The 13,668-nt window shown below is 38.0% G+C and overlaps 1 protein-coding gene across 2 annotated transcripts in view; it reads left to right on the top strand.

The window, feature by feature from the left end:
• The window catches only part of MYPN (myopalladin), a 68,583-nt gene that overhangs the window by 18,362 nt on the left and 36,553 nt on the right, over positions 1-13,668 (top strand). For both annotated transcript variants that reach the window (XM_058543344.1, XM_058543345.1), the window contains exons 3-6: positions 2,294-2,345; positions 5,721-5,835; positions 7,025-7,096; positions 13,222-13,363. In XM_058543344.1, the coding sequence (XP_058399327.1) occupies positions 2,294-2,345; positions 5,721-5,835; positions 7,025-7,096; positions 13,222-13,363 (381 nt within the window). The remainder of the gene's footprint in view (positions 1-2,293; positions 2,346-5,720; positions 5,836-7,024; positions 7,097-13,221; positions 13,364-13,668) is intronic.

Genomic DNA, 13,668 nt, shown 5'->3' with positions numbered 1-13,668 from the left:
TGATTTTCAGACAATGGTAAAATCACCTAATGACACATTTCTCAAAACATATCCCAGTCATTAAGCGACCCAGGACTATAGAAAAAAATCCTTAGTTTCATGGACAGATGGAATTTACATTGTAATGGGAGAGACAGAAAATAAATAAAATATATATAGTAGTCCCACCTTATCCATGGTTTTGCTTTCCACAGTTTCAGTTACCTGTAGTCAACTGTAGTCCAAAAATATTAAATGGAAAATTCCAGAAATAAACAACTCATAAGTTTTCAATTGCATGCCATTCTGAATATCTTGATGAAATCTCATGCCTTTCCACCACCTCTGCCCAAGGACATGAATCATCCCTCTGTCCAGCATATCCACGCTGTGCATGCTACTGGCTTGTTAGTCACTTAATAGCCATCTGGGTTATCAGATAGACTGTCATGGTATCGCAGTGCTTGTGTTCAAGTAACCCTTGTTTTACTTAATAATGGCCCAAAGGTGCAAGAATAGTGATACTGGCAATTCAGATATTCTCTTATGGTACCTAATTTATAAATTAAGGTATGTATGTATAGGAAAATCATTACATAGAGATCGGTACTATCTGTGGTTTCAGGCATCCACTGGGGGTCTTGGAATGTATCCCCTGCAGAAGAGGACTACTGTAATATGATAGGTATATGAAATGGTTCAGATCACCAATTCCAACCTGTGTGTTTTGGTACGGGGAGGGTTCCAACAGCAACAAAAAGCAATTCTCCACAACACCAGTTGGGTGTCCTATAATTTAACTCAATTCTGACACCATCTACCTGGAGATAGTATCAGATCCCACAGGTTAAGGGCTCAGTTCTTAACAAGGACTTGATAAGACTGCCTCCCCACCCCACTTCAGATGCCAATCTCAATTAGTAGGTCCCCAGGTAACCCACAACTTCTGTCCGACTTGGCTACAAATTAGAGGTTCCCTTGACCCCCTCCTCAGGTTTGATTCATTTGCTAGAGAGGCTCACAGAACTCAAGGAAACACTTACTTATGTTTACCAGTTTATTAAAAGATATGATAAAGGATACAGATGAACAGCCAAATAACAGATACATAGGATAAGGTCCGGGAGTGTCCCGAGTACAGGAGCTTCTGTCCCCATGGAGTTGGGGTAGGTCCTTGCAGGTCATTGCAAGGACTTTGGCTTTTACTGTGAGGGAGATGGGAAGCTCTGGAGGATTCTGAATAGAGACGTGACATGATCTGACCTAGCTTTTAACAGAGTCACTCTGGCTCCTGGTTGAGAATATACTGCAGGGAGTCAAGGGTAGGAGCAGTGAGACCATTTGGGAGCCTTGAAAAGGCACTTACATCAGCACCACACTTATCTGACTAATTTTAGGGAAGAAATCAATTTACGTTCCTTATATATCTACTTAAGTTTTTGTTCCTATTTATCTCATTCTCTGAGATTTTTCTGGATACTCTTCTTTAGTACTTTTATCATCAATAATATCTTATGTATGCCTTGGTTTTAGCACTTAAATATTGTATTCTTGTGGTATAAATGCCCCTTTACCAACTAGACTGTAAGATACGGACTGTCTCATTCTTCTTTATATTTCCAATACCTTATCTGTTACCAAGTACATAGCGGTTATTTGATGAACATTTATTGAATACATGCATGAATAGAAGTGTGTTGTACGTTTTTACCCTCAAATTTTTGGAGTACAATAAATACCTCCAGATTTAGCTCTGTTATATCTTCCTGGAATTTACTATCTTGAGAACTAAATCCGGGATCAAAGCTCTGCTAACAGTGCTGAGATTGGATTGCTGATTTTTTTCTTTGTGGTAACAGAGCTTCAAACACCCCCACTCCCAAGATGAAGTGTGACTTGTTAATATTAGGACTGGACGGAAGAGCATCCACCTACACCTACAATGTTTGGAATCCAATGTAATCTCTTCTTTTATTTAATCTGTGTAGGCCAAGAGGAAGAGGATTTATGTTGGACACCACAGAACATCTGTAGACTGCTCTGTTAGTCCAAAGCCATCAGCAGGTGTTTTACATACAAGAACACTTGGAATTTGGGCCAGTTAGTTTGAATTGTATCACTAACTAGCTCTGTGACCTTGAGCAAGTCCTTCGGCTACTTGGAGTCTATTCCCTAATCTACAAAATTGGGTGGTAGTGTAGGGGATCACTGAGTCCACTTCTAGGTCTAAAATTCTGTAGGTCTTCAAGTGCCTAGGAACCAGTTAAAGAAATTATCATCTTAAAAATGTTCTATCTTGTTTTTATTTTTCCAGGGGTTTCTTCTTCTGACTCAGAAGGGGACCCTAACAAGGAAGAGATGAGTCGGTAATTCTAATTTTCTATCTTTCTATCTCTGAGCCTTAGCATCCTCAGATCCTGAGAAAGCTGCTAATTGGTTAGTAGAACTTAGCTCCAGGGTATGACTTCAAAAAAAAAAAAGATTGGGCAGATTGGAGAAAACTCTACTTCTTTTGATTAAGTCTTGTCTAGCAGATTAATGTTAATATCCCCAATATTTTAAAAATGGGGCATCACCTGTGAAATATCGTCATACTTATGCCTATAGAGTGAAAAACAAATAACCCAGTGGTTCAAAAAATTCATGTTTTCTGACTGAATAACAGTACTCACAAGAACACAAAACCCAGTGATCCTAAATTATACATATGAGTGATCTGGACAAGTCATAACCTTTTGCTAGACAGTTGTGTAGAGTACTGAACCATTCCTAATACCCATTGCATCCATCCATTCATTACTTTCCACAGCCGTTGACTGAGCACCTACTTTACACCAGGCACTTCACTAGATGCAATGGGTATTAGGAAAAATCAGATGCTTCCTGCATTCAAGAGACTCACAGTCTAGTAGAGGGAAATATATAGCAAATATAGCAAAAAATGTATACCAAACATATAAACTGTAAGAGTAATATGGTGTATTAGACTATGATCTAACCATATGCAGGGTGTATAAGACTTGGCACAAAGGACTATTGACTGCTTGGGGAGGGAAAGAGAGACCAGGAAAGGCTTCACAGAGTTGATGACCTTGAGCTGGTTCTTAAAAGAACAGTGGACAGTCTCAAACAAGGGAGGGAAAGGCATTTCAGACAGAGGAGGCTGTGGGCAAAACGCGTGGAAACCAGAAGCAGACGCAATAGCCATTCCTTGAGATTACCTGAAACAAATGGCAATATTTGGAAGACTAGTTGAAGAGTTGTTAACTGTGTTTGCATAGTATTCTGTCCTCCCCTACATAGGGTAAACACCTTAAGGGCAGAAATCATGTCTTATTCTTCAAAATCCTTTGTGTATGCCTATGTTGCAATGATAATTTCCTTTTAGCTTTTGTGGGGGTAAGAAAACTCATAACCAGAGTAAATGATTTCTCCCTTTCTCTTCCTTATCATTCTCATGGCTTTGGTTCAATTCCTCTTCTTTCCTACCTCTTGGTACCCGTCACCTCCTTACAGGTTCTCCTGTCTGCTCCAGCCTTTTTCTCTCTTTTACAGTCTCCAGACTACAACCAATTATTCTTTAAAAGATAAATCTGATCCTATCATTTTAAAAAGTTTGTTATCTATAGGAAAATAAAAATCAAACACAAAACCAAGAACATTTAAAAAAAAATCTTAACATGGCATTCAAAGCCTTATTCACTAGAGTATTAAACAGGCTTTCCTGCCCCCTCCTCCTCCATTCTCCTGCATCAGGCTTTCTACACTGCTGCCATCTCACTCAAACAATGAACAGTTCATTTTCACCCTTTTGTTCAAGCTGTTCACTTTGCTAGGAGTGCTCTATCTCCTTTTTTTTTTCCAAGCTTTCATTTTCTTTATTAAAAAACAGAAATCACCAACTCACGTAAAATAATTCATCAACTCATAAAAAGGAGTAGAAACAAAAAGTCAGATATTAATTTTTAAAATATCTGACACTATAATGTGTGTATATAGTCTCTTAAATCATTTAAGACTATCTCAGTATTAAACACCCAGCTTTTCTCAAATTGTTGCAAACCCAAGTATCATTTGCCTGCAAACTCTTATCTTTGAAAACCCAGTTGAGTTTTATAATAAACTCCTCCTCCATTGCACACTCATCACTCCTTCCTCAAGGATCTCATGACACAGATTACAAACGTAATGGGTATGAATTTTGATATACAAACTTAAATAAGCAAGAAATATCTCATTTGTTTATTTTCTTTAAATCTACTTGTAGTAGTTAGGATTTAGCTTCAGTTGTGTGTAAAAGAGACCCAAAATAACAGTGACTTAAATAAGACAGATATTTATTTCTCATTTACACTTAAATGTGAATTTGGCTGGTAAAATGGTTCCACATTCCACTGGGTTCCTGTCTGCTTCTAGCTTTCTGCTTCATCTCATTCTAAGGTGTGGCCTCATCTTCTTAGTCTAAGATTGGAAGGAATAAAGGGCATACCCTGCCACCCTTTTAAGGTCATCTCTCTTAAATTACGTACATCACTATCCCTCATATCCCATGACCAGAAAGTAGTCACATGGCCACACTTGGCTTCAATGAATGTTGGGAAATGTAGTCTTTATTTGGAGTAGCCATGTAAAGAAATGAGGGATTCTATTATTGTAGAATAAGAAAGCAGATGTTTTGGGGACACTGATTGCATCACCCATAATTCTGCTTCTGAGACCCCATCCTGCCTGGCTGGGAAAAAATCAAATCTGTCATTATTGGGTGTCCCTTTCCCCTTCCATGGTTGTGCAAATATCCCCGGGATATATAGATCAGTTTGATATCAAGCACTGCTCTAAGCATCTTACCTGAATTACCTCATTTCACTCTCACAAAAGACCTATGAGGTAAGAATTATTATTTCCCCATTTTAGAGATGAGAAAGCTGAGGCAGAGAAAGGTAACATCTAGACAAAGGGAAGCCCATCCTGTCATCAGTCATCTATCCCAACAGGTTATGGATGAGAGGCCCGTGTCCCAGGCCTCAAGGTTCCTTCAAGTCCAGTGCTTTGTTGCTTCCTGACATGATTGGATACTGGTATCTTTAGCAAGAGTGGGAGCCCTTCAACCAGAGGGATTGCCATCCCTTCTGGACTCAGGTTTTCCCTCTTGTCAGGTTCTCTGGCAAGATTCACAGACCTCTCTCTTCTCCACAGCAAAACTAAAATAATCTCCCCTCTGTAGCCTTCTTGAGAATACTTCCTGGCTTTCTTGCCCTTCAAATAATCTCTCTAATTTAATTTGTGTAAACTTGAAGAGCTCATTGACTCAGGCTATTTCTGCTTTCTGCAATGCCAAAATCCCAGAAGCAAAGATTTATAAAGCCTGTCCTCTTACTTGAAATGGGAAGAGAAAGGAAAACACAGAAGACAACAACAAAACAAATCTCAAACAACCATCTTCTGAACATGCGCTGTCATAGCACTTGTCTTGAATCTCAGTTGTGAAAATGCTTGAGTCTCTGGCTGTGCTGAGAGCAACTAACTCGAGGACAGGAGTGGTATCTTATCTCCTTCTTGTTTACATTTCCTAACAAAGTGTGTAGCAAAGAAGCCCTCAGTAAACGTTTGTGGAATATTGTTGGACGAAGATTTTTATTACATCTAACTGTGAGCAGAGATGGCATTACTAGCTTTGCTGGAAGAATTTTCACAAACAATGATAGGTTTGTTTTATAATCGATACTTTAACCATTTCTCAGAATCCAGAAGCCAAAGGAGGTGTCATCCCCTCCCACTACCTCTGCAACCATTCCTTCAGCAGTACCCCAAGCCCAGCATGTGGTGGCCAAGCCCAGTGTGTCAACCATCCAGCAGGTACAAGAATCTAAGTAAAACAAAAATGCCATTGACTGTGACAAGCAGGCACTGTGAACATGACCGTCTAGTAAGGCACGATTGTGCTCTCCTCTGGCGCAATTTCATAATGACCTTGGGCAACACACTTCCATGATCATGATAATCAGTTAGTACTTCTGATGTATGGTATCAGTGGTTCCTATTGCTTTGGGAACGTATTCTCTAGCTTCATAGGCAGATGTCATAGGAAAAGAAACTTTTCATCAATTAATCTCTGAGATTCCAGCTTAATGAAGGGCACTGATTACATATACAGTGAGCTGCCAGCTCTCACACTAGCCCAGGACAAACACTATATCATGAAACTCAGCTTCACAGAGCTGCAAAGAATTCTACTTTCTAAGATGGAGTAACCATGAATTATTTTTTTAGAAAACATTAAAGTCTCTGATAATAATAATAATAATAATAATAATAATAATAATACAATCTTATTTTTAAAACATTCAAAAAGTACAGAAGTTTACTAAATAAAAACTTTAGTCAAGGTTCTACTCCTTGGAGGTACCTCCTGTTAACAGTTTCCAGCAAATAGTTCCAGGCATTTTCTATGAATATATATGTATGCATATACTTTTAAAAATGTGAAATCATACTAATCTAAACATATTTGTAAACTGTTATTCATATATTTATTTATCATCAATAATATATATATATTGATATTTAAATACATTGATCTAAATATTTAAATACATTGATGTAAAACCTTTTAAAAAAATTTTAAAAAGAGTTAACTTATCTAAGCCATTTAGCAATGCAGAGAGATCACATTTTAATCCACATCTAATCCAGTAGTTTTCAAACTGTGCTCTGTGGAGCCCCAGGGGTTCTATGGAACCACTTCAGGGGTTTAAGGTTAATGATACAGCTCTATATGTGTGTGTGGAGCGGGGGGGAGGGTGCGGAGGCTGGAAGGCACGTGTTTACAGCCACCATGACCTAGAAAGAAATACAATCAATTCAGTCTAAAATTTGAAGTATGTGATTCATAGACTTAGAAAACATCAGTCTTTTGGTTTTAGATTAATATCATACTCCAAATTCTATAGATTTGTTATATCTATCTATCTATCTATCTATCTATCTATCTATCTATCTAATAATCTTAGTGGCAATGAATCTACTGTCGGTTCCCTTCTAACAGTGTCAGAGCCCTACCAACTATTTGCAAGGATTGGATGGAAAACCTATCATTGCAGCTCCTGTGTTTACAAAGGTAAGCAAAATATTACTTTTTTCTGTCATGGCTTTAAACATACCACGAGACCCAAACCAAGTTGTAAGATCTAAGATTTGCTGATTTTATCTCAGGATTTTCATCTCTTATAAGTACAATATACGGTTTGGGAGTTTTTTGGTAGTTGTTACCATATCACTTCAAGTCCTGGATTTCTAATAACAGTTTGTGTAATGAGAGAAATGTCTTCCCCACTCACCACATTGATCTCTATGCCATTCTATTGTTATTAAACACAGTAGCTACACCCACAGGTCAGGTGACAAGTTTCCAGCCACTTACTACTCCAAAGATTTCTCTGGGCTTTCAGAACAATTGGGTTGCAAGTACATGTCTTTGGTGCTCAAGGAAATGATATTAGGAGGCTTGACATAGAGCCTCACTCTAAGACAAAGCTATCTTTTTCAAGTCCATGGTATCAAGTATTGTGGTGACATAAAATTCTGAGTCTCATAGTCTTTGTATTTAGAACTGGAAAATTTACTCAAGTACTTTCCTTAATAAATGAAAAAACCAAGGGAGGGCCAGAGAGATTAAGCAATTTATCCAATGTCACAGGACTAGTTAGCAGCAATATCAGGACTAGAAACAAGTTCTCCCAATTCTCAGTCTATTGTTCTTTCCCATATATAACATAGACTTTGTTTATATGTTGCCCAAGACAATAAATTCAAAGGTGAAAATATGAGTCACATTGGATTTTTTTGGTGTTATGAGGACCAAATGGATGGAACCTATGCCTGGAATATACTTTATTGTTTGTATGAATGCCAAAGTTAGGCCCAAAGAGATTTTTATGCTCTCAGAAGTATGCTTTAGTTTAGAGCAATGGTTCTCAGTCAGGGTTAATTTTGCCCCCCAAGGGACATTTGGCAATGTCTGGAGACATTTTTGGTATTCACAACTGGGAGACTGTGCTACTGGCATTCAGGGATGCTGCTGAACATCCGACAATGCATAGGATGACAGCCTCCCACAATAAGGAATTATCCAGCCCAACATGTCACTAGACCTGAGGCTGAGAAATCCTGGTTTAGAGCAAAATGGCTAAAATAGTCTTTTCCAATGAGTACTGATCCTAAAGGAAGATCTACATCCACAACTTCCACAGAAACATCATTTTTAGGAAAGTTCCACTATATCAGCTCATCCAGGGTGGTTTTCTAAAATCAAGCAGAGTCTAGAGTGGGACATGTTTGTCATATCCATATTCATATCAGTTGGGCAAACATTCTTATGTGAAACATGAGATGCCTCTCAATTTTTCAGGTTCATTTCTTGTAACCTGCTTTTGGAATTTCAACTTTACTATTTTCAAAATCTTGAAGTAGGAAAGCAACATGTTATGACTTGGTGAATACAAGACTTTGATGAAGAGTTATAAGTGGACGTGTGCGTGCGTGTGTAATATAGCTGATAGAGCTACCTCTAATTGTCTCTTATTTCACTGCTGAGTCACCTCGCCTTAGAATGGAGCTTGAGTGCCCCAGAAATCAGGACACTTTAATTTGTCATGCCCATTTGTCACAGCCTAGAGCAGTACTGACTCTTTAAAGGCAAGTAACCCACAGAATAATTTATACCCAGTCCTCCTCTCTTCTCTTCCTCACCACCATCTGCCCAGTCAGACACCAGAGAGGACTCCTTATCTCCATTCGGTTTCAAATCTTCCGAGATTCTCTGTCTTCTCTGCATCTGTATCACCTGATGCATACCTCTGGTACAACATTTAGCACAATAATAAAGCTGTTTACTTTTCTGTCTCTCCCAAGCACCTTGAAGGCTATCTCTAAATCTAGATAGGAGTCCCTAAAGGTATTAATAGGTCCAAAGCCATTTTTATTATTCCAAAAAGTCCAATAGGACTTTAACACTTATTCTTTGCATTTAATTTTCATGGACTAGTTAGAGCAATGGTTTTGCTGCTTTTGTGTGGTGACTCTGATTACCTCCTTCTAAATAGATGCTCTGATTGGCAGATACATATATGCCTTTGACAAATAAAAATGGGAAAAAGAATTAATCATTAGTACATATTATTTGTTAGATAAATCTCCAAAAACATTAGATCTGTGTGGAAAAATGGTCCTTAGTACAGAGACCCAAACTCTGATGAGGCTTTCTCAGCCCTCGGGATGTGTGCTTTTGCCTCCATAAATGGGATCAAGATTGTTCAGACATAGGGCTCTGGGATAGGTCGTGGCTCAGATTCCAGAGGGACTTATCAGCAACGGTGTGCTTGCGTTAGTTTCCGTCAGGGAGGACAGGACTGAGGTCACAGTCACTGCCAGCGTCATTAGAAAATTTCTGAGTCAGAGCCACTGGTGATGGTAATCACGTGGTATGAGCCATGATAACTGATCATTTGCATATATTTGTTCTGGTTATTCCTGTTCTATTTACTTCTTTAGGGACTTCTGGCATTCCAATCCCTATGACTCACTTTCTATACTGCCTGGCATAGCATTTCTTTGCCAGTGATGGCAAGAAGCCATTTTTTTTTTTTAAAGCAACGACTAGAGAGCAGAGTTTTATTTAACTCTTTGTGCCTCCTTCGGTGATGGGGAAGTACTGATATTATTTTCTTTTTAAAGAAGGTTAACACGAAAAGGAGTGTGCCCAGCAAAGCAATGGTAGAGTTTGAAAGAAGACTGGGGTTTCATACGCTGGTTCATTGCTCTACTCAAAGGTGGTACCTATGTTTTTAAATATTTAATGGAGATAGACTATCCTTTATCCTCTATACCGTATGGAAAACACTTGCACTCTGCTTGTGGGGGGAAAACAGTGCTTGCACTTCTTGAGTGTGAAGGGAGGTAGATGATCAAATTAGAATCTTACTCCTGCTGCTGCTCCCGCTCCAACAGCAGCTGCTCTGGCTGGCTTTCAAGGCTGCAGCGGCCCTGGCTCCAGCTGCTTCAGCAGTAATTTGAAGAGTGCAAGGGGGCAGGGGAAGTGAGAATTTGAAGAAGAGTACTTCATTATATAATAGCAGAGGCAGAAAACTGAAATAACTGGGCCAGTGGCTGGATCCAGATTTCTGAAGGTTACATGGCCCCCTCTCCCCAAGTCGACAGTTCCAGAGACTTTTCTGACTCAACTGTTGCACTGGGCATCTGTGACAATCAGGAAGCAAAAGGGTCTTCAATCAAACAGTTCTTTATCAGTAAAAACTGCTCTGATCCAACTCCAGCCTAAAGCACTATTCACATTCACTGCAGCATCTCCCAAGGAGCAAAAATATCAACTGGATTAAAAAGGGAATAAAATGATAATATGAACCTTGTAGCTGACATCTTTTAACCAATAAGGGAAATGCTCTTTCTCAAGGATGTCCCTGCATTATATTTGTAGGTATAGACCTACTAAGCAGGAACTATGTCCTTTCAACTCACATTTACAGCTCCTGGCACAGTGCTTGGCACAAAGCAGGCACATAGTAATATTTATCCTGCGATGAATAACTTCCATTTCAGCTAAGAAGGAATTATTGCTTTCATCACTTTGTGGCTTCAGAGTGTCTTTAGGAGGAATACAGAAAAAAATACAATATCAAATGGAAGACATGCTTCTAAAGGTTCTGTGTTATCAAGTCACCCTACAAGAAATGTCTTCCCAGATGATCAGTATGGTGATGACACACAAGACAGATTTGCGCCTTGGATACTATTTACCTCAGGAGGTTGTAGACCTTTGGTTATAGTGACTTTAGTCCAGATCCCTAATTCCTAGTTAAGACTAACTTAATCTTTGCTAGTTGGGGAATGTTTCATTTGTCTTATTTGTTTTCAGTGGAGTTGAGATAAATATGATCAAGCCTGTGCACATTGTGCCATCAGTAACAGCCTAAAACCTAAGGCTGCATTGAACACGGCACCACCTACATTATGGTCAAATGATGTAACTGATTTGAACTCTGAAGTGCAGCAATGTGAGCCTATTCCTTCTCATGAGACTTTTGTAGAAAAAGCACAGTTTTCAGCAAAAACAACTTTCAACAACTTTTTCTAAGTGACTTGTAAAATGACCCTTGGCACCTTTACTGAGTATTGATGATGTGTCACACTGGAATGAGCTTCCATCTCGTATCACGGACAGTTAGAGGGCATATTCCAGATACTGTAGTGTCTCAGGTATCTTGGCTGGACTCTCAAATAGAACACAGGTCTTAGCCTTCAATGTCAAGTGAATAAAACAACTAATGTTGGTCTTAATTGTGAGCAACATATTCTCTCAAGGAGGTCCTTTTGCAAGCAGAGCTTTGGTGTAACATCTGCAGGTTGAGAATTGGCTCATATATCTGAACTGAACTGCAAGCCCTGTCAGAACACGTAGATTGACCTCATTCTGCTTACATCCATTTTAAAAATGTGCCGTATTTTGTTTATTCAATCCCTTCTGCCACCATCACTTTTTTTTTTCCAGTTTGGTTTTCTAATTTGTTTGCCTCAAGAAAAAATGAAACTCCATTATGTACAAATCCCAGGGATATGTCTGATTGCTATTAAAGTTTTCAATAGGCCCCAAAGCTGCCATTTTAGCACAGAATTTGCTCAGATGTCAGAGTAGAGGGCATATGCACCAGCTTGCCAGGAGCACCCAAGACTCATTGCTGTTCCCTGCTTACTGAGAGCATACCATTCTTGTCACTAGAAGATGTTGTTTTGAGTAGACAAAGAATAATCAGGTTTTTGATAAATAGTTCCTTATTAATTCAGAAACCACTCTGTGCAAATCCCATCCTGAATTACTTCAGCAAACAAACCTGGGAAAGCAAAAAAGATCAAAACACTAATGTTGAACTACAGCACCCTCTGGCTGTCACAATATCAACTTACACATCCCTCTGAGGTAAAAGTCTCCTATAGCTAAAGCCATGTGGTTATCCCCACTCCTATATTCTTTAGACAAACGCTGTAAATATGATAGGGCCAAACACAAAATATTGAAATTGTTCAGACAAGAGCTGTAAACACTCAAAATATTTATAAGAGTGAATGACAAAAGCAAAAAAATTACTGGCTTTCCCCTTCTCTGAAGTGAGACCCCATATTTCCTAAATGCAGACCCCAAAATTATAATAATAGAAAGTTTTGTAGCTTTTCTTACTAATAGCACTTGTGGAGTAAGTTCAATCATAACCTTTCTATGTTTATAATCTTTAGGCCAAAATTAAAAAGAAAAATATGCCCACACATGCCAAAGAAGTATTTCATAATCAAATGAAGCACCAACTACACAAATGAATGTGTGACTTTAAGCTCACAAATCATGATAAGTGAAAAACAAGTTGTGAAAGGAAAATGTGAGTTCCAGTCTTCCACAGAGTCTGTTGTAGACTACACCGATATCTTACAATTCAAAGAGGTTTTTGTAAACTTTTTTTCATGGAAGCATGGAAAACCATTTAATGATTCCTTCACAAAATTACAACATATTTTACAATGGTACAAGACTCCACATGTGACTATGATTTTATAGAGATTGTCACTCTTTATATTCCTCAACAGATCATTGAGACTGTGTTGTAAAGACCACACAAGGAAAACAAAACTGCAAAATAAAAGTCCATTTCCAGGACTACAGAATGTAAACAAGGCAAAGTCAGGAAGACAAAGTTAGTTACTTGGGCCACAAAGCTGTTCCACATCATGGACAGCAACACTCTTGTGTGGAATAGTACATTACTCCTATGCTTATACACCTAGTAGATACTCACTGCAGGGTTTTTTTTTTTTTTTTATTGTTATTATATCTGGAAACAAAACTCCACTTGGGCATTTAAGAACAGAGATACTTTACCCAAAATTATTATTTTTGCAAACCCTCAAAATGTTTCGCCTAGTATTTAATAAACTTGTCTGGCACTGCAACAGAGAGGAAAAGGAAGAAGATAGTGAGGAAAACTTTCGTATGGTCTCAGATGATTCTATCTCCAAAAATAGACTCAGTGTACATCCACAGAATTGAAGCTGCTGGAGATGTAAGAGATTTGGAGAAAAGCCAAATATGGAGGCAATGGTATCTTTTTCTAGAATTCAACACTGGAGTTAGATTTCAAAACTGTATACTTTTTGATTCTAACAATATTCTTCTCATTATAGATGTTACAAAATTTATCAGCTTCTGAGGGTCAGCTGGTTGTCTTTGAATGCAGAGTAAAAGGAGCTCCCTCTCCTAAAGTTGAGTGGTATAGAGAAGGGACCTTAATAGAAGATTCTCCAGATTTTAGGATTTTACAGAAAAGTAAGTTAACTCTTTAAAATTATTTTTCTGATAATTTATTTTTATAAATTTATTGTATACATTTATTTTTATAACTTTTTAAATAACTAATTAAAATACAATCAAAAAGAATAAAATGAAAATCACTTGTAATCATACTTCTCCAAACTAAACCCTACCAATATTTTTATGTATACCCTCCAAGAATTTGTCCGTGCATGTTTTTTTAAATAAAAATAAATCATGCTCTTTTTTGTAAATGTATTTTTTATTTACTTTTTCACTGAAAATTTCATAAACATCTTTCCATGTTAATAAATATAGAT

This window comes from Diceros bicornis, chromosome 6 (assembly GCF_020826845.1).
Source record: "Diceros bicornis minor isolate mBicDic1 chromosome 6, mDicBic1.mat.cur, whole genome shotgun sequence".
NCBI classification, from domain to species: domain Eukaryota; kingdom Metazoa; phylum Chordata; class Mammalia; order Perissodactyla; family Rhinocerotidae; genus Diceros; species Diceros bicornis.
This window is presented reverse-complemented; position numbering and strand designations above follow the sequence as displayed.